This window comes from Salmo salar, chromosome ssa15 (assembly GCF_905237065.1).
Source record: "Salmo salar chromosome ssa15, Ssal_v3.1, whole genome shotgun sequence".
Classification (NCBI taxonomy): Eukaryota; Metazoa; Chordata; class Actinopteri; order Salmoniformes; family Salmonidae; genus Salmo; species Salmo salar.
In genome coordinates this window covers 90,942,188-90,963,436 of record NC_059456.1, presented here as the reverse complement: position 1 = coordinate 90,963,436, position 21,249 = coordinate 90,942,188, and the positions used below count along the sequence as shown (strand labels likewise).

General features: G+C 43.5%; 1 protein-coding gene across 2 annotated transcripts; it reads right to left on the bottom strand.

Moving 5' to 3' along the window:
* Positions 1-1,876: 1,876 nt before the first annotated feature.
* Positions 1,877-17,307, bottom strand: LOC106572566 (kelch-like protein 21). Of its 2 annotated transcripts, none has more exons than XM_014146862.2 (5): positions 8,058-8,233; positions 6,763-7,873; positions 5,138-5,549; positions 2,896-2,968; positions 1,877-2,793 (listed from the first exon to the last, which is right to left on the bottom strand). In XM_014146862.2, the coding sequence occupies exons 2-5, from the start codon at positions 7,820-7,822 to the stop codon at positions 2,473-2,475; spliced, it is 1,866 nt and encodes a 621-aa protein (XP_014002337.1). In that variant the 5' UTR covers positions 7,823-7,873; positions 8,058-8,233; the 3' UTR covers positions 1,877-2,472. The 2 variants fall into 2 exon arrangements, with proteins under 2 accessions (XP_014002337.1, XP_014002335.1); XM_014146860.2 differs by lacking the exon at positions 8,058-8,233 and adding an exon at positions 17,154-17,307 and having other exon boundaries at positions 1,880-2,793.
* Between the last annotated feature and the right edge of the window lie 3,942 nt (positions 17,308-21,249).

Here is a 21,249-nt window from a genome sequence, read left to right as displayed (position 1 = left end):
GAAATGCACCTTGAAAGAAAATATGACCAGTACTTCATGCAGGCTAGATTGGTAGTCGCGACAATTAGGTGTAAACAGTCAGTCTGAATAAGGGAGAGCAAAACGGTGATCAGCATTTGATAATCTATCATATCAATAGAACAGGGACACATCTATTTAATCTATCACTTTGATGTGGTTTTAGCAACCCAGTCCCAGTTGCAACACATGCTCTGATTCCATCCTAAGGTTCCATAGTTGTACAGCTCTGGACAAGTCTCCAGATTAATTTCTCAATGGTTATTAAAGCTGGTTAGTGCTAGAAAATATTGTGGTGGTTGTGTTCACTTTTGGAATGTATGGGGTCATGCCACTGATTATGAGCGATAATGTTGGCTCTCACGCTAAACAACCGGAAAGTGGAAAACAACTCCGTAGTTAGTTGATTATGGAAGTAAAAAAAAAAAAGACATACAGTTGAAGTCGGAAGTTTACATACACTTCGGTTGGAGTCAATTAAACTTGTTTTTCAACCACTCCACACATTTTCTTGTTAACAAACTATAGTTTTGGCAAGTCGGTTAGGACCTCTACTTTGTGCATGACACAAGTAATTTTTCCAACAATTGTTTACAGACAGATTATTTCACTTATAATTCACTGTATCACAATTCCAGTGAGTCAGAAGTTTACATACACTAAGTTGACTGTGACTTTAAACAGCTTGGAAAATTCCAGAAAATGTCATGGCTTTAGAAGCTTCTGATTGACTCAAATTATGTCAATTAGCCTATCGGAGGTGTACCTGTGGATGTATTTCAAGGCCTACCTTCAAACTCAGTGCCTCTTTGCTTGACATCATGGGAAAATCAAAAGAAATCAGCCAATACCTCAGAAAACAAATTGTAGACCTCCACAAGTCTGGTTCATCCTTGGGAGCAATTTCCAAATGCCTGAAGGTACCACGTTCATCTGTACAAACAATAGTACGCAAGTATAAACACCATGGGACCACGCAGCCGTCATACCACTCAGGAAGGAGACGCGTTCTGTCTCCTAGAGATGAACATACTTTGGTGCGAAAAGTGCTAATCAATCCCAGAACAACAGCAAAGGACCTTGTGAAGATGCTGGAGGAAACAGGTACAAAAGTATCAATATCCACAGTAAAAACGAGTCCTATATAGACATAACCTGAAAGGCCACTCAGCAAGAAAGAAACCACTGCTCCAAACCCACCATAAAAAAGCCAGACTACTGTTTTCAACTGCACATCGGGACAAAGATCGTACTTTTGGAGAAATGTCCTCTGGTCTAATGAAACAAAAATGGAACTGTTTGGCCATAATGACCATCGTTATGTTTGGAGGAAAAAGGAGGATGCTTGCAAGCCGAAGAACACCATCCCAACCGTGAAACACGAGGGTGGCAGCATCATGTTGTGCGGGTGCTTTGATGCAGGAGGGACTGGTGCACTTCACAAAATAGATGGCATCATGAGGCAGGAAAATGATGTGGATATATTGAAGCAACATCTCAAGACATCAGTCAGGAAGTTCAAGCTTGGTCGCAAATGGGTCTTCCAAATGGACAATGACCCCAAGCATACTTCCAAAGTTGTGGCAAAATGGCTTAAGGACAACAAAGTCAAGATATTGGAGTGGCCATCACAAAGCCCTGACCTCAATCCCATAGAAAATTTGTGGGCAGAATTGAAAAAGCGTGTGCGAGCAAGAAGGCCTACAAACTTGACTCAGTTACACCAGCTCTGTCAGACGGAATGGACCAAAATTCACCCAACTTATTATAGGAAGCTTGTGGAAGGCTTCGTTTGACCCAAGTTAAACAATTTAAAGGCAATGCTACCAAATACGAATTGAGTGTATGTAAACTTCTGACCCACTGGGAATGTGATGAAAGAAATAAAAGCTGAAATAAATCATTCTCCCTACTATTATTCTGACATTTCACATTCTTAAAATAAAGTGGTGATCCTAACTGACCTAAAACAGGGAATTTTTTACAAGGATTAAATGTCAGGAATTGTGAAAAACTGAGTTTAAATGTATTTAGCTAAGGTATATGTAAACTTCAGACTTCAACTGTATAACCATAATCTAGATAATACACTACTGCCTGTTGTAGATGTCCATGTATGGGTAGATTGTGCTTTCCCCAACATGAGACCTTCATACCCAGCCAGTCTGTTAGTCCAGTCAATAATATGCCCATTGATCATGATCAATGACAGTGTGGTAGGCAAGTGAATTACATGGGGATCACAACATTGCACACATGTTCAGTCACATAAGCACAATGTAATGTAATTACAGTCCTATAGTGATCACATCCATGCAGGATCATTTGATCACTCTGTCTTTCCACCTTTTGTTCTGTGGCATCATAATGAGGTGTATGTTTTCACAGTAAACCTAAAATGGCTGAAACAGTGGTCAGTATGATATTCCCTGACCCATTAGTCCATGGAGTGTGTTACACTGGGTTGACGTCGTGGTTCTGGTTGAGGTTGTGGTTGTGCATGGCCTGGTTGCGGTGGTGTCGGTGCAGGTGAATGGAGTTAGCCTCGGGCAGGTCGATGGGTTCAAAAGCGTTGGATACGGCGGGCATGAGCTGGCGGAAGATGCTGACACTGCCATGCCAGAAGGTGGGCTGGGGAAGGCGGCCTGCGGGTGTCCAGGTATGGGTGGAGGGGTCGTAGGCCTCCACCATGTCAGACAGCTCAAATGTGTTGTCATAGCCACCAGAAACGAAGAGACGACCACCCAGGACTGCCACACTGCCTCCTACATGGACCTGAAGAAGGAAACAGTACATATTTTGATATAAATACTATTGTAAAGGCAGAGGGAAAAATGTGGCAGGCCATAACATTAGCACCGCCTGTGTGTCACATACCTGTGTCATGGGGCTGATCTTGTCCCATTCATTCTTCTGAGGATTATAGATGTCGACCTCTGCCGAATCATCCCTAGAAAGCAAGAATCCAGAGTGAGAAATGTCACGCCTAGCCTGTGGCTCAGTTTGTACATTTACATTTTAGTCATTTAGCAGACGCTCTTATCCAGAGCGACTTACAGTAGTGAATGCATACATTTCATACAACTCATACATTTTTTTTTTCTGTGCTGGCCCGTGGGAATCGAACCCACAACCCTGGTGTTGCAAACACCATGCTCTACCAACTGAGCTACAGGGAAGGCTTGTAGAGCATGGCGCTTGCAATGCCAGGGTCGTGGAATCGATTCACACGGGACAATTATGAAACAAACTGAGACAGCCTATATGGAGGAGGTCAGAGACCTGGCAGTGTGACAAAGGAGCTGATAGTGGACTATAGGAACAGGAGGGCCGAACAGGCCCCCATTATCATCGACGGGGCTGTAGTAGAGTGTGTCGAGAGTTTCAAGTTCCTTCGTGTCCACATCACCAACAAACTATCATGGTCCAAACACACCAAGACAGTTGTGAAGAAAGCACGACAACACCTTTTCCCCCTCAGACTGAAAAGATTTGGCATGGGTCCCCAGATCCGCAACGTTATACTGCTGCACCATCGAGAGCATCACTGCCTGGTATGGTATGGTAGTGCATACGGCCCAATACATCACTGGGGCCAAGCTTCCTGCCATCCAGGACCTATATACTAGGCAGTGTCAGAGGAAGGCCCAAAGAATTGTCAGACTCCAGTCACCCAAGTCAGACTATTCTCTCTCCTACTGCACGGCAAGCGGTACAAGAGCGCCAAGTCCAGGTCCAAAAGGCTCCTTAACAGCTTCTACCCCCAAGCTATAAGACTGCTTAACAAATATTCAAATGACCACCCGGACTAATTACATTGACACCCCCACCCTCCCTTGTTTTTACACTGCTGCTACTCGCTGTTTATTATCTATGCATAGTCACTTTACCCCAACCTACATGTACAAACTACCTCGACTAACCTGCACCCCCGCACATTCTCAGTATCCCCTGTATATAGCCCCGTTATTGTTGTCATTTTATTGTTACTTTTTCTTTTTTACTTATTTAGTAAATATTTTCTTAACTCTTTCTTGTACTGCATTGTTGGTTATGGGTTTGTAAGTAAGCATTTCACGGTAAGGTTGTATTCGGCACATGTAACAAATAACATTTGATTTGATGCATTCAATCAGTGTTGTAGTACTGGAGACCAGTCTCGAGACCACATATTAAATGTCTTGGTCTTGATACATTTTTACTCGGTCTCAGACAATGAGGACTTGTAATTTATTCCTGAGACCAGCCAAGACCAGTGGAGGAAAAAACTCATTATCAGCCTGTTCAGTCAGCACGAGTCCGCTTTGCCAGGCCAGATATCCACACTCCTTTCATGACACATTTTTATATTTTTTAGACTATTAAAACCTGGGCTTTCTACTTCACTCGTAACATTATTGTCCTTTACTTTTGTTGAAACATATCCTAAAACCTTGTCACGCTCTTTGGAATTTCCTTGCTCCCCTAGAAGAGGAGACAGGGAAATTATTTGAGAGTTGTGCACTCGCCTAGGGTGGGCCGGGGGAAATTGTAACATTTAGAATTTATATCTGTCATTTCGAGACCATGGTTAGTGATAATTTGTAGTGGCTCTCTATTTGCCCTTAGAATCAAATTTTCAACATTCTGAATGGCTAAAGAATCCATATGTTCTTCTGAAATATTGACACAGAAATACTGTACATTTTGAGCTCTTATTACTGTGGTCTTAAATTGGAATCGCATTGTTCTGGTCCCGGTCTTGACTGTGTCTCGCCCCCGTCCCGGTCTTGACTCTGTCTTGTCTTGACTCGGACTCGATTTGCCCCGGTCTTGGTCTTGATTCGGTCTCGCTAGGTGGTCTCGAACACAACATTGCACTCAATACTTTAAGTCGCTCTGGATAAGAGTGTCTGCTAAATGACTAAATGTAAAACCATATACCATTCATCCTCCCTTTCTGTTTAACAGCTACAGCTGTCCTTAACGTTAGGACAGAAGGATTGACCTCTATGTACTTCCACATTATTTAGCAAGTTTCTATCTCATCCAACCTTTTATAAAGTTGATCCCATTTAGATTTAAAATAATTTTCAAATACTTTTTCACTGTCCCACATTCCTGTCCATATTCTCCTCACCTGACAAAGTAGATGAGCCCATTGAGAGTGACCGTCTTGGGAGCGAAAGACCACGGTGGCAGCTCGCCACAGTTGACCAGGGTCCAGCGGTTGGTGTCCACATCGTAACACTGTATGGCCATGTTGTCCTCCCCTGTTGTGGTCATGGAGCCGATGGCATAGAGACGCCCCCTACAGGTGGTGGTGGAGCAGTTGTCCATGGAGTGCAGCATGGGGGGCAGGGCCTCCCAGCAGTCCAGCGAGTGGTCGTAGCGCTCCGTGCTGTCTGGCGCCACCACATACAGCTGACCTCTGAGGACACAGGAACTGTGGTACTCCCGGGCTTTGAGCATTGGCGACACCTCGGTCCACTCGTTAACGCTGGAGTTGTAGCGCCAAACGCCGTCATAGAGACGAGAACCGTCCGATCCTCCTAGGGTGCAAAGGACAGGAGCGAGGTGTGTTTTAGATGGAAGAGATCCACAAAAGACATACTGTTCTTCACATGTGGTCAGGTTACAGCTAAGTGGTGCTAATTGAAAACCCATGCATCACCCTTGGGTGTTCTAGCACAGAGGAAATCACCAATAGGTCAACCAGACATTTATGTGGAAGAATATTTGCCACATTTTATATGCTGAATAAATTGGCAACTGAATAATGTATCTTAATTTCAATACTTCTTTCTGTTTCCTCGACATGTGTTGTACTCATTCTATGTCTGTTTAGCAGCTGTAGCTTCACCTTGTAGGTTTAATGACAATAAGGACGTTGAATCAACTGCACCTTTCATAACACTAGCCCATTTCCAACCATGTGCTCTGTGCTGCAGCCACCTGCTGTAAGGTATGAGAGCACTGCTAATGATTTATGAACCCCATCACTGTCCTGCCAGAATTACAGGCAGCGTGTGAGGGCCTGATATGTTTTCTCAATGGAATCACTCTTTTCCTGATCCTGAAAGACATTCGCTGATGATGATGGCCTCTTTGAGAGACCTAGTTTCAAGTACTATTTAAAAGAGGTGATCATTGCATGATTGAGCTAGCCTGGCTTAATTAATGAACCAATAGGATCGTCCTAAAACGATCAAAACTGACCATCTCTAGGCGTGTTCAAATACACACTCAAAGTATATGAAATATTTCATATAGTATTTGAACCCAGGTCTTGTCTCAGTGAGCCCACCAACCACTGCTGCAGTCTTGGCAGGACACCATGTTCCTCCCACCTAGCTAGCTCACCTCAACGCTCCTCCCTCTCATATAGCCAGAGTGGCTGGCTGTGGTTTATTTCAACTCTTACTGCCTGCCTGCTATTTCAAAAGATTCACTGACTGGAAACCTGAGCATTCTGGTAACAGTGACTAAGACATCACACAGCAACTGTAACCACTTATGTAAACTGCTGTCCGTTGGATATAAACACATCACACTGATTTAGATAGTGTTTTAAACATATAGCCTAACCTACAGTATAAAGAAAGATTATATGCTGCTATATCCAGTGAAATTCAATACATTTTATACCTTTTCACATTTATAAACTACCAATTACCCTTCATTAATCCAATATAAAATATACCTTGATAGTTATGTGTTACCAAACAACATAAATAGTGTGTATAATGAGCATTGTCAACCTACCTGTGACATACATATCATTGCCCAGGGCGGCCATACTGTAGCCCCCTCCCAGGTGGTCGGGGAACTCAGCCAGGTAGCGCCACTGTCCAGTCTGAGGGTTATAACAGTCCACAGTGACCAGCTCGTCACAGTCCTGGTCACAGCCGCCCACCACTACCAGGATCTCAGCCAGGCCGGTGGAGGGCCGCGGCCGCATGCGTTGGCAGGGTCTGTCATGCCGGTCGTACTCACAAGACTGGAAGCTCCGGGCCTCGCTCACCATCCTCAGGCAGGAGGGGGAGAGGTAAACCAGGGGGTCGCTTTCCACGTGGGCGAGTAGATAGAACCGACGTACAAAGGGTAGTCTGACCTGCTCCAGCAGCGTGGGCCAGTAGTGGAGCCGCCTCTGTAAGTCTGCTTTGACCCAGCGCACCGCGATCTGATAGGCCGTCTCCTCCTTGTCCACACATAACGCATCGTCCGACACGAACTCCAGCAGCCGTTTCCAGGGCAACCGCTCAAAGTCCTTGCCTTTGGCTAGGTCCACAATGTTCTTGAGGACGAAGCGGCGGGCGCTGACGGCCAAATCACGGCAGGCGTAGGCCTCTGCAAAGTCCTGGATCTCCAGGCAGTTGGAGACGTCTAATCTCTGCTCCAAGAAGGCACAGCAAGCCTCTTTAACGGAGGGGAACTGGAACAGGTCGGCTGTCTTCAGCAGGAGATCTACATTATCCTGGGTGACTGTGACTCGGCCTGTATAACAGAAGTCCACCAGCAGGCCCAGTAGTTCAGCAGACACCTCGTGAAGGACCACGCGGTCCATGGCGCTCTCTCTCAGCGTCCCGGCGAACATGGCCCTGAAGTAGGTGCTGGCTGCGGCCAACACAGTCCGGTGGCAGTGGAACTCGCGGCCCTCGGCGCAGAGCGTGACATCAAAGAACTTGCGCTCTGCGCGGAGTTCGTGGATCCCCCGGAGCAGGTTGAAGGCGTGGGCCGTGTCGAAGAAGGGCAATGTGGATGGCTGTGTCTGCATGACTGGCTTCTCAGACATCACTTCTCTCTCCATCACTCCTCCCTCCATCTCTTTTGTCTGGATCTCTCAAACAGGTTGTACTTAGAAGACAGGGTTCATCTGAAAACAGAAACACCATTATCATTTCTGTTACAATCACTTCTAAATGGGTTCAGGTTCACTGATTCACAAACACTGTACCACAAAATCTAAATATGAAGCCTACAAACCAAAATAACAACTAAATGAGCAACACTGTGTAGGTATTCAACAGAGTTAAGAATTAGCAGGTTCAGCTACTTACAGAAACCTCTGGTATTTTCAATACAAATAACAACCAGCTGAATTACAGTAAAGCCAATGGTGAGGATCCCCTAACTGAAGAGCCCTACTGGGCATACTAGGTGGTAAAACAACACAATAAACAAACAGTAGCCTGCCTTCTAGAAAGTATGACTGTACATTGCACAGCTACAGTGACTATGAGCAGCTCCCTGTCCGTGTTTAAGAAAGAGAGCTTGCCTGTGCTGTGGGTCTAAATATACTTTGACAGGCAGTGTCCATTTCCATTGGATGGAGGGGGGTGGTACACCCCACATCAACTCCCCCCTCTTCTCATATACCTGTTTGCCTACCGTACGTCCTCCTATCCGCCCCCATGAGGTAGTCGTCAAACTAGAGCCTGCCAGCCTGCCTCTGGCCTGCTCACAGTCACCCTCAGACTGAAACACTGCACTCATAATACCCACAAATCAGCTTCCTAAAAACAACTGACAAACTAAATCAACCATCTGTTTTAATCAGGCCACACACAAGAAATACCTCTACTTGATGAAGAGAAAGTCTTAGTTATTTGAAAACTGGTTAAACACTATAAATCACTGCGTCATGTCACAATATAATGAGAGCTCCCTGGTTTCTCACTGAAAAGTTATTACCAGCTGCTGTAATAAGGCCATACACAGAGAATTACCCCCATCTTGACGAGCAGAGAGTCTCACAGTTTCTAAATGTTACAATGTGTTAGGAGCTGATTTAAAAACTGTCAGCATGTGTCATGACTCTTGCAAGGCTAATTTAAAGAGAACTCCTGGGTTTCTCACTAAAAGCCATTTATTTTCAAAGGCTGCCATAGACTTGAATTAGCTGATTTTGATCAGTGTTATTCTACAGGTTATGACATTGGGGCGCTTAAACAACAACCAGTCATCTGAAGGGCAAGTAAAAACTTTGGGATTGCTACATGCAGGGCTTGACTTTGACTGAAATAGGTGCTGGTACTCGTGTTGGTTGCCGGTACTGTTTATATTTAGGTGAAGGAGTTCCACAATATGTTTGAGCTAATATTCTATAAGAGGAACAGGAGCTTAAGCAGCAGAACATATGTGTTCCAGTGAGCTCCTGTCCAACAAGATTCCAGGTGGGATTACGGGATACTCATGTCTTCTTAAAATACACAGGTATGTCTTTACAGAGATAAGCTTCATGAAGGGCAAGGCAGCCATCTATCTCCTGGCCTTCTACGGCAGAAAAAACAACAAGCTGACGAGCATTGAGCCTCAGCCTAGCAGACAGCTCACATTCCACACCAGGATTCAACAATGGAGTCAGCCGTTGGTCGGTAAACAGAGCCCTGTGAGCGATTAGCCAACTCCCACCAAGGACAGCGCAGGGAAAGCAGGGATCATTTTTTAATTTATTTTTTGCTTTTGAGCGGATGGTCAGGGCTCCAGAACATACACTGACGAAAAATATAAACGCAACATGCAACAATTTCAAAGATTTTACCTAGTTACAGTTCATATAAGGAAATCAGTCAATTGAAATAAATTGATTAGGCCCAAATCTATGTATTTCACATCAGCGGGAGTACAGATATGCTTCTGTTTGTCACAGATACCTTTATAAAAAAGGTAGGGGCATGAATCAGAAAACCGGTCAGTATTTAGTGTGACCACCATTTGCCTAATGCAGAACGGCACATTTCCTTCCCATAGAGTTGATCAGGCTATTGATTGTGGCCTGTGGAACGTTGTCCCACTCCTCTTCAATGGCTTTGTTAAATTGCTGGATTTTGGCGGGAACTGGAACACGCTATCGTACACGTTGATCCAGACAGAGCATCCCAAACAGATGTTTTGCTAGCACAGACTGGAATATGTTCCGGGATTCCTCCGATGGCATTGAGGAGTACACCACATCAGTCATTGGCTTCATCAATAAGTGCATCGATGACATCGTCCCCACAGTGACCATACATACATACCCAATCCAGAAGCCATGGATTACAGGCAACATCCGCACTGAGCTAAAGGCTAGAGCTGCCGCTTTCAAGGAGCAGGACTCTAGCCCAGAAGCTTATAAGAAATCCCGCAATGCTCTCCGACGAACCATCAAACAGGCAAAGTGTCAATACAGGACTAAGATTTAATCGTACTACACCAGCTCTGACGCTCGTCGGATGTGGCAGGGCTTGCAAACCATTATAGACTACAAAGGGAAGCACAGCCGAGAGCTGCCCAGTGACACGAGCCTACCAAATGAGCTAAACTACTTCTATGCTCGCTTCAAGGCATATAACACTGAAACATGCATGAGAGCACCAGCTGTTCCGGAAGACTGTGTGATCACGCTCTCCGCAGCCGATGTGAGTAAGACCTTTAAACAGGTCAACATTCACAAGGCAACAGGGCCAGGCGGATTACCAGGACATGTACTGCGAGCATGCGCTGACGAACTGGCAAGTTTCTTCACTGACATTTTCAACCTCTCCCTGTCCGAGTCTGTAATACCAACATGTTTTTAGCAGACCACCATAGTCCCTGTGCCCAAGAACACTAAGGTAACATGCCTAAATGACTACTGACCCGTAGCACTCACATCTGTAGCCATGACGTGCTTTGAAAGGCTGGTCATGGCTCACATCAACGCCATTATCCCAGAAACCCTAGACCCACTCCAATTTGCATACCACCCTAACAGATCCACAGATGATGCAATCTCTATTCCACTCCACACTGCCCTTTCCCACCTGGACAAAAGGAACACCTATGTGAGAATGCTATTCATTGACTACAGCTCAGCGTTCAACACCATAGTGCCCTCAAAGCTCATCAATAAGCTAAGGACCCTGGGACTAAACACCTCCCTCTGCAACTGGATCCTGGACTTCCTAACGGGCCACCCCCAGGTGGTAAGGGTAGGTAACAACACATCCGTCACGCTGATCCTCAACACAGGGGCCCCTAAGGGGTGCGTGCTCAGTCCCCTCCTGTACTTCCTGTTCACTCATGATTGCACGGCCTGGCACTACTCCAACACCATCACTAAGTTTGCCGATGACACAATAGTGGTAGGCCTGATCAATGACAAGACAGCCTATAGGGAGGAGGTCAGAGACCTGGCCATGTGGTGCCAGGACAACAACCTCTCCCTCAACGTGATCAAGACAAAGGAGATGATTGTGGACTACAGGAAAAAGAGGACTGAGCACTCCCCCATTCTCATTGACGGGGCTGTAGTGGAGCAGGTTGTGAGCTTCAAGTTCCTTGGTGTCCCCCCCCCCTTTTACACCGCTGCTACTCTGTTGTTATCATCTACGCATAGTCACTTTAATAACTCTACCTGCATGTACATATTACCTCAACTAACCGGTGCCCCCGCACATTGACTCTGTACCGGTACCCCCCGTGTATAGTCTTGCTATTGTTATTTTACTGCTGCTCTTTAATTACTTGTTACTTTTATTTCTTATTCTTACTCATATTTTTTTTAACTGCATTGTTAGTTAGGGGCTTGTACAGTGGGGGGAAAAAGTATTTGATCCCCTGCTGATTTTGTACGTTTGTCCACTGATAAAGAAAGGATCAGTCTATAATTTTAATGGTAGGTTTATTTGAACAGTGAGAGACAGAATAACAACAAAAATATCGAGAAAAACGCATGTCAAAAATGTTATCAATTGATTTGCATTTTAATGAGGGAAATAAGTAGTTTCTGGACTATTTACAGCAGTCTTGGGTGGAAATGAGGAATGGCTGATGATGAGCTAAGCTTGGTAACAATGGTAATATATGAGTTGCTAGGTATAATTTCCTTCTAAATACACTATTTGACATAAATTAATGTAGGGTTGATAGTAGAGGCAAATGTCACCACGTGGTTTCTCAAGAAGATAGAAGAACAAGGCCTCACTTTCAGCCTGAAAGTCTTCTTTAGGTTATTTTTATAATATGGCTGAAGCTATAGGGTGTACATGTAAACAAAAAGTTTTTTAAGTCCTCAAATGATATGAAAAGCTCCCAGAGAAGAAGGCTAGATTGTTCTTCATGAACGTGTAGCCTACAGCCAAAATATTAATTATGTTATTAAGTGTGGTTTCAGAAAGTTCTCAAATCCAGCTATGGAATGTTTATTTGGAAGCTAAGCCTATTCTGTGTACATGGATGGAGAAAATCAAAACCAGACTGAACCGTTTTGCTTAGAACAGGTCCTTCTACTAGACTATTCCGCCAAAACAACAACATCTGTTGACCCCTGCTGATAGGACATGGTAAATACCAACTTAGCAACACCATTTATCTAATTACTCTCGGTTCAAAACCAAAACCATGGCTCCATAAAGTGCCTAGTCACCACTCAAAATGAGCTTCCACAGACACAAAGACCCATTAAAAAGAAAGAACAGTGTTTAAAAACCCAGGATGCATTCTGAAAAGCCTGATGTCTAGTTTAACGCCGACGTGCAAAACCGATGTCAAAGCTGACGTGCATACCTATATAACATACCTATATAACGTAGGTACATGACGTAATGACGTCACGTAAAATGTTGTGCTAGACGTGCAACACAGCATTCCTAACCTAGCCCACAATGTCTGCAGTGGGGAGCAGTCAACAAGTCGAGCAGTCATTTGACAGAGTAAGAACATTTTAGTGAGACAACTCAAAGGCGAAATACATTAACGCCAAGATAATGGAATTCATTGCCCTTGACAATCAACCGTTCTCTGTCGTGGTTGATGTTGGCTTTCGCCGACTGGTTGAGCACGGTACACACTACCAAGTGTACTATTTTTCAGATGTTGCACTACTGGAGTTACACAGTAACACAGTAATAGCGTCACTGCTATTAGCTTCACGACATACATACTATGGAACGCCGTTTGGGTCTTTGCATGCCAAAAAAGATACACGTCAAATAACACTATTTGACGCATCAAATAACACTATTTAACCTGTTAAATATGTTTTTAACTTCACACGTCAATAACACAGTTCTATTATAGAATGTTGTATGTTCTGAATTTGCACGTGCAAGCCAAGCGCCACCACTACTAGCACTGTCAAAGCTGTACAAAAAAGTCTGCACACAAGCAAACACCGGCCAGGAACGATGTGTTTACAATACCTCGTTGGTAATAAAACATGATTTGTTAAACCGCAACTTCTGGGTACCTAGCTAGCACCAATACAACCAGTCTGAAAACAATGACCAGCATAAACTGCAGTTATTTTCATTATTCTTAGCAATGATTTAGGAATCCTTGTGAGTAGGTATTAGCTAGGTAGCCACTTGTTGTTCGCCTATTGAAATTGAACTTCAGTTCAGGAAAATAAATAGCTAGCCAGCTACTTAACCCTGTTGCCCAAAGCTAAAGTTATAAGCAGCCAGCTACCTTCATCTTCATCTACTAATCTCACTGCAACTCCCCTCCAAGTCTCCGACCACTACCTTATATCCTTTTCCCTCTCGCTCTCCTCCAACACTACTCACTCTGCCCCTACTCAGATGGTATTGCGCCGTCGCAACCTTCGCTCTCTCTCTCCTCTTCCATCCTATCATCTCTTCCCTCTGCTCAATCCTTCTCCAACCAATCTCCTGATTCTGCTTCCTCAACCCTCCTCTCCTCCCTTTCTGCATCCTTTGACCCTCTATGTCCCCTATCCTCCCGGCCGGCTCGGTCCCCCCCTCCTGCTCCGTGGCTTGACGACTCATTGCGAGCTCACAGAACAGGGCTCCGGGCAGCCGAGCGGAAATGGAGGAAAACTAGCCTCCCTGCGGTCCTGGCATCTTTTCTCTCCCTCCTCTCTACATTTTACATTTTCTTCCTCTGTTTCTGCTGCTACCACTCTAAATTCCACTTTCTACCACTCTAAATTCCAAGCATCTGCCTCTAACCCTAGGAAGCTCTTTGCCACCTTCTCCTCCCTCCCGAATCCTCCTCCCCCTCCCCCCCTCCTCCCCTCCTCCCTCTCTGTGGATGACTTTGTCAACCATTTTGAAAAGAAGGTTGACGACATTCGATCCTCGTTTGTTAAGTCAAACGACACTGCTGGTCCTGCTCACGTTGCCCTACCCTATGCTTTGACCTCTTTCTCCCCTCTCTCTCCAGATGAAATCTTGCGACTTGTGACGGCCGGCCGCCCAACAACCTGCCCGCTTGACCCTATCCCCTCCTCTCTTCTCCAGACCATTTCCGGAGACCTTCTCTCCTATCTCGCTCATCAACTCATCCTTGACCGCTGGCTACGTCCCTTCCGTCTTCAAGAGAGCGAGAGTTGCACCCCTTCTCAAAAAACCTACACTCGATCCCTCTGATGTCAACAACTACAGACCAGTATCCCTTCTTTCTATTCTCTCAAAACTCTTGAGCGTGCTGTCCTTGGCCAGCTCTCTTGCTATCTCTCTCAGAATGACCTTCTTGATCCAAATCAGTCTGTTTTCAAGACTGGTCATTCAACTGAGACTGCTCTTCTCTGTGTCACGGAGGCTCTCCTCACTGCTAAAGCTAACTCTCTCTCCTCTGCTCTCATCCTTCTAGACCTATCTGCTGCCTTTGAGACTGTGAACCATCAGATCCTCCTCTCCACCCTCAGACTCGAGTCACAAATATGATGACTTTCAACTCGACTTTGACTTTAACACCAATGACTCGTGACTTGACTTGGACTTGAGCCTTTTGACTTGACCTGACTTGATACCCTCCCCAAGTCCAAATATTAAAAATAATGCTATTAAAAAAATGTGCAGCACATCAACTCTTCATTTAACAGATTACAGTTTGAATCAGACAGCAGCCAATCAAATTGTGCCAGCTGAGAAAAAGTTGTGCGTGGCAGTGCATAAGAACGTCAGTGGGTGAATTCAGATGGAGTCCTTGGAAAGATGATACCCCAAATTATTATTTTAGGATATCAAGACGACGCTGTATCAACACAAAATGGATTGCAACTTGCAAAACATGCAGGAAGAAAATTATAGACGGAGGCACACAATTTCCAACTTTGTTTGACATTTGAAGCTGCACAAAGAACGGTAAGTCGTGGTTAATATAGCCGACAGCTATATATTTTGTATTACTTTACTAGTGTATCATGTAGGCTAACATAACGTTAAATCAATGAGCCTCCACACAGTCAGTCAGTGCGGGAATGTGATCATTGCACCCAAGATTGAGCTACAATTGGCTAGGCAGTTAGTAGCCTAAATTCTGCCTGATGTTACTGCTGTTCCTAAAACCATTGACATACGTTAGACTACTGTAAGCACACAGAGAGAGAGAGTGTGTGTGTGTTAAGGTTGGGCGATTATGTACAAGCCTACATCGCCTGATTGCGCCCCATAGCGATCGTCGATCACTATTGGGGGGGGCTTTCTCATGGCTACCCATGTATTTCCATGGAAATATGTTTATTTGGAAAGTAAGAAATATATAGATATTTTTAAAAGCATTCATGATTTACGTAAATGTAATATACTAACTATTACTCCTGTTAAAAATATGAAATGGTATTACAGTTGGTATAGAGCACATTATGACTTGTTTAGGACTCGAGACTCAAAGTTTAGGACTTGAGACTTGACTTGATACTTGACGGTCTTGACTTGAGACTTGACTCAGACTTGCCTGTCTTGACTTGGGACTTGAGTGCCAAGACTTGTGACTTATAAAACAATGACTTGGTCCCACCTCTGGTAAATGCCAACAAAATAACTTTTTGGTCAGTGTGGTGTGTGTGTGTAAACTTGATTTAACTAGGCAAGTCTGTTAAGAACAAATTCTTATTTACAATGACGGTCTACCCCGGCCAAACCTGGACGACGCTGGGCCAATTGTGCGCCGCCCTATGGGACTCCTAATCACGGCCTGGTGTGATACAGCCTGGATTCGAACCAGGGACTAGTGACGCCTCTTGCACTGAGATGCAGTGCCTTAGACCGCTGCATCCATGTGTGTGTGTTAACTATTTAACTGTACTATAATGCTTAAAAGGCCACTAAAATGTTTGATATAAGACATCGGTATCGGCCAAAAATGTCATATGGGTGCATCACTATCTCTTTTGCCAACTCTTATGGTCGGCAGATAGCCTGGTGGTTAGAGCGTTGGACTTGTAACCGAAAGGTTGCAAAAATCTGAGGTTCTGCCCCTGAACAAGGCAGTTAACCCCACTGTTCCTAGGCTGTCATTGAAAATAAGAATTTGTTCTTAACTGACATGCCTAGTTAAATAATGGTTAAAAAATAAATGAAAATATGATTAGGCAAGACATCACAAATCTGGGACCAGGCTAATATTGCACCTGGTAGGCAAATGTCCATGACAACACAGCTGCTACAGGGCCTGCATACCAGGGGCCATGAGAACCAACTGAGTGGAGTGAGCTAAAGCTCCGGGTTCTCCATAGCTGATCCCCATGCAGCCTGGTTTGGCCATAAAAAGGCAGGCTAGTCAACCACTGGTCACATTCCATCTGGAGAGAAGAGTTTGATCCCTGCATGTGGATCTACTTAGATAAGAGTAACACCGTTGGAGGTGGAGGACAAAGCCTGGTATGCTGACAGATGGGCACATTGTCTTTGCTCACACCAACGTATAACTTGAATGTACTTTTCCATAACGCCGATGGATAAGAATAACGTCCATAGTTAGGGACATATATCTACAACTACCTGCAACAAACATACTGCTTTCATTTCATTGTTTACGTTCTTGTCCACCAACCCAAAGCCACAGTAAAACATAGTTGTGCCCATGAGCACTGTAATCGTTTGAATTTATGATAATGAAAAAAATCCACATAGCTACATTATCGTAAATACCATTAATCTTTTTTTTGGTCTGTCAGTACAGTAGGTCTATTCTTCTTTAGATTCTGTTAATCATCAACAAGGAAAACTATTATGTATTGACGGGTGTGTCTAAGTAGATACACGAGCAGCAATATCTGGTAGAAACAAAGAGACTAACATGCAGAACTCAGTTATTATTTTATATCAGACATGCCTACTGTCCAATCACAACTGTATATATCCTGTATCCTGTACATATCCTTTCCACCGACGAAAAATCTTCGCAGACATAAAACAGATCCCTCATTAGGTAAATATACTTACCAAATATAACGTATTCTAGTCAACGAACGGGTTATAGTTTTAAACGCTTAAAAGTTGTTCACATTTCGTATCTGAAAATAAACGTTGATTTTGATTCTCTTCTCCAGTCATCTGCGTCATGATTCCGCGTCGTGTGAAGAATCGGTATAGCCTCTAAATGCTCCTCATTGGATACAGTAGTTGACACAGTGTGACGTTCACAACTTTCAACCTGGTCTCAGATAATTTCGTATTATTCTGTAAGTAAATCAGTTATATTTTTTTAACTAGCCAAGTCGGTTAAGAACAAATTCTTATTTACAATGACGGCCTACGCTTTGCAAACCCGACGACCTGGGCTAATTGTGCACTGCCCTATGGGACTCCCAATCACGGCCAGATGTGATACAGCCTGGATTCGAACCAGGTTCCATAGTGAAGCCTCTTGCACTGAGATGCGGTGCCTTAGACCGCTGTGGCACTCCGATATACTCCAATTAACATGATATGTTACATTTCATATGGTATGTGTTAATTTGTGGATGTCCATCATCCATTTCGTATGGTATTGTAATGTAACAGCAGGGAGCAGGTCTCGAACCCTCGACCTTCTAGCCCAAAGTCCAGCGCGCTATTGACTGTGCAGCAAAAACATGCTCAAGTGGCAGAGTCGATATCCGCGCTTATAAACCCAGGGTCGTTACAGTACTCCCTCCTTTTAAAGAGTGCATCCTCGCGCTAGCTTGCGACTCAACGTCTTATAGGAATGCGCTCACCGGCCAAGCACACACACTGTCGTGGATGCAAGGTCCGATCACTTCTGACACCAATGTAATGAAACAGGCAGGGAGCAGGTCTCGAACTCTCGACCTTCTAGCCCGAAGTCCAGCGCGCTATCGACTGTGCCGCAAAAGCATGCTCAAGCGGCAGAGTCGATATCTGCGCTTATAAACCCAGGGTCGTTACACTATGTTATGAATTTGGATTACAATTTGTATGATATGTTCCGAATTTGCTAAATGTACAATATGTTCAAAATTTGCAAAACGTATGATATGTTACAAAATCCAATTTGTTGTGGCTAGCATTAGCTAGGTGGTTAGGTGTCTAATGCTAACCCTAGCTAGCGGGCTAATGTTAGCTTTAGGGGTTAATGTTAAGGAAAGGATTAGCTAAAATGGTTAGGACTGGGGTTAGGAGAAGGGTTAGCTAACATGCTAAATAGTTGCAAAACAGTTAAAAAGTAGTACGTAGTTACAAATGAGCTAAAATGCTAAAGTTATCCGTGATGAGATTTGAACACGTGACCTTTTGGTTGCTAGACCATTATGCACCCACTCAACCCAACCAACCCCCTTCTTTCATTTTTGCCTTAATTAACCTTCTATATAATGAAACCATACTAATTTGAGTGTCCTAGATTTACATTTAATTTGTTATGTCTAGTTTATGAGACCAGTCTACAATTTGTTACAATGTAGTTACAATGTAGCAAGAACTTGTTACTTGAAACCACTGGGAATTGGAAAAATATCTGTCTAAACAGTATGTTCTTGAACATTTTACCATATGTTTCCTTGACAATTATTTTTTATATAGTGTTGTGTCTTCATGCTGTTGCTTTATTCCGCATCATGAAATTGTGGGCTATTTGTTATTATTGAGAAAATCTGTTGCTTATTAAACGCTATTGCACTCATTAATTGTCAACATTTACTTAGGCTTTTGTAACGTTGATATTTTATTTTATCGGAGTGCTCTCCTTCACTCTGGCAAAGTAATGGTATCATGACAATAAACAGATAGCCCTATTTGTCAGCCTGCTGCTATCCCGTGTTGCTCTATTCCAGGGTTTCCCAAACTCGGTCCTGGGGCCCCACCTGAGTGGATGTTTTTTGGGGGGGCATAGCACTACACAGCTGATTCAAATAACCAACTCATCATCAAGCTTTGATTAAAGTGTGTATATTTTATCTGTCTAGGGATGTTTCAACTTACTTTACTAGGGGCACACTGACATGGGGTTATGTCACTATGGGATTATAGTGTATACAGGTACACTGACATGGGGTTATGTCACTATGGGATTATAGTGTATACAGGTACACTGAGAACCAGGAAGGGTAACATTAGCACCGTTGTCACAGGTGAGAGGAGAGAGAGAATACTTGTCTTACTGTCTCACTATAATTCTTATGGAATGCATAATCCAGTGACGGAGTTGACGACAGATACTCAAAACAGACATTTGCCTCTAAAAATAAAAGTTCAATACAAACATTTGTAAAATATGTAAAGTGATTAATTTCCAAATCCCCAATAAGAACATAACCATTCTATCAGATATTTCAGTACTCTGATGAAGCTGATGTTTTGCGGAGTTGACAAAAATAGCATTTAAAAAAAAATGTCAAGTGGTATAGGCCTCCGGAGTGGCGCAGCAGTCTAAGGCACTGCATTGCAGTGCTAGAGGCATCACTACAGACCCTGGTTCGTTCCCAGGCTGTGTCACAGCCGGCTGTGATCGGCACTAGCGGTTCTGGGGGGGTGCCCCTGTGACAACAATTTTGGACCCCCTTGTGGCTCCCCTAAATGTGGAGTATGAAATAATTTTTACATAACTAATTTTTGCTATCATTCTTTTTTTACATCCGTTATTAGACAGTGGCAACGATGATGATTATGAACATGGTCTTTTGCCTGCTAATGCCTGCAATGCAGTGAAGAAAACGATATGACAACAATAACGTCTAATGTAACTGGCCCATCTAACAGTACAACTGGCCACAGCTTGGCCCCCCCCAGTGGAAATGGTCTAGAACCGCCACTGGTGATCGGGAGTCCCATAGGGCGGCGCAGCGTTGACCAGGTTTGGGGAGGGTTTGGCCGGGGGATAGGCCATCATTGTAAATAAGAATTTGTTTCCAAGTTAGATAAAGGTTAAATATATTTTACACAGTAGCAATTTTAGTTTTCGTCAGTTGCTTTATGATTCTAAAACCTAATAAAATGCAACATATTTGAACCAAAGTTCATATTCTATCAGGCAGATGGAGCTGACAGTTGTGACCATGGTGATTTCAATATTGTTTGTTTAAATCTGTCAAAAGTAGAGAACTTTACAGGCCATGAGTGGTCTTGTTGCACTACATGTAGTGAGGACATGAATAAGGGGTCCTGATGGTATAGCTGACCCTGCTCATTCCTGATTAATATAGGATTTTAGACAAATCTGAGAGAGTTGGCCAAATCTCTGGCCAAATCTTTTAGGAATCACAGTTTTGAGAGAAATATTCTTTAAAGTCACAGAGGGCTGTTACAAGAAACTATATAAGATAGTTTTTTTCAGTTAATATTTGTTATCTATTATTATTATTATTATTATTATATGTTAGAATTTTAAATACTTTTTTCTAAAGTTTGAAATTGGGATCATTTCCTCCAGACAAGGGCAATTCCAGGCATAGAGCCGACATGGAAATGAATAATATTGAAACTACAGTATTTCGACAAATGTTTCCTTATAAAATCCCCCCCCACACATTGTGTAATGAATGCCTGGACTGCAACTAAACCAGGCCTCATTATCATGGCTTTCTCCCAGCCAGGGCCCAGCTTGGAAATAAATATTTACTCAGATAAAAGCTCTGCTTGAAGGCATATCCAACCCTATCTTGATTTTGGTTGAATTTCTTTGCATATATGCGGGCTTGTCCACTTCCCAATTTTAATCTTAATTCTGATGCATGAGCTGTCTATTTTTTTACTGTAGCTAGTGGTATGGTGTATGATTTGTCTTTTGATTAGTCTTGATGTATGATGGTTGATGCAAAGGCCTAATAGTTTTTAGTGGACAGAACGATATCAGTACAGCAATTTGTATTACCATATCCTCAATTAGGATCACATCACAATTTAATGAATGGTTAATGTTTTGACACTGATAGACACCGTTGATGGTCAATCAAAAGCTAATCCTCTTTGTAAACATCTCAGGAATCAGGAAATATAGCGTGTATAGGCCTCACTAGTCACTCAGTTCGATTTTTTAAGCATATGAAGGACAACAATATGATAATCATGACCTCTATGCTTAATTTACAGAACTGTTTAAAAT

Coding starts and splice junctions, on each gene's coding strand:
- LOC106572566 (XM_014146860.2), bottom strand. CDS start 7,822: ATGGAGGGAGGAGTGATGGAGAGAGAAGTGATGTCTGAGAAGCCAGTC. Junction 5,550..6,762: donor CAATGATATGTATGTCACAG/GTAGGTTGACAA, acceptor TTTGCACCCTAG/GAGGATCGGACGGTTCTCGT. Junction 2,794..2,895: donor AGATCAGCCCCATGACACAG/GTATGTGACACA, acceptor TTCCTTCTTCAG/GTCCATGTAGGAGGCAGTGT.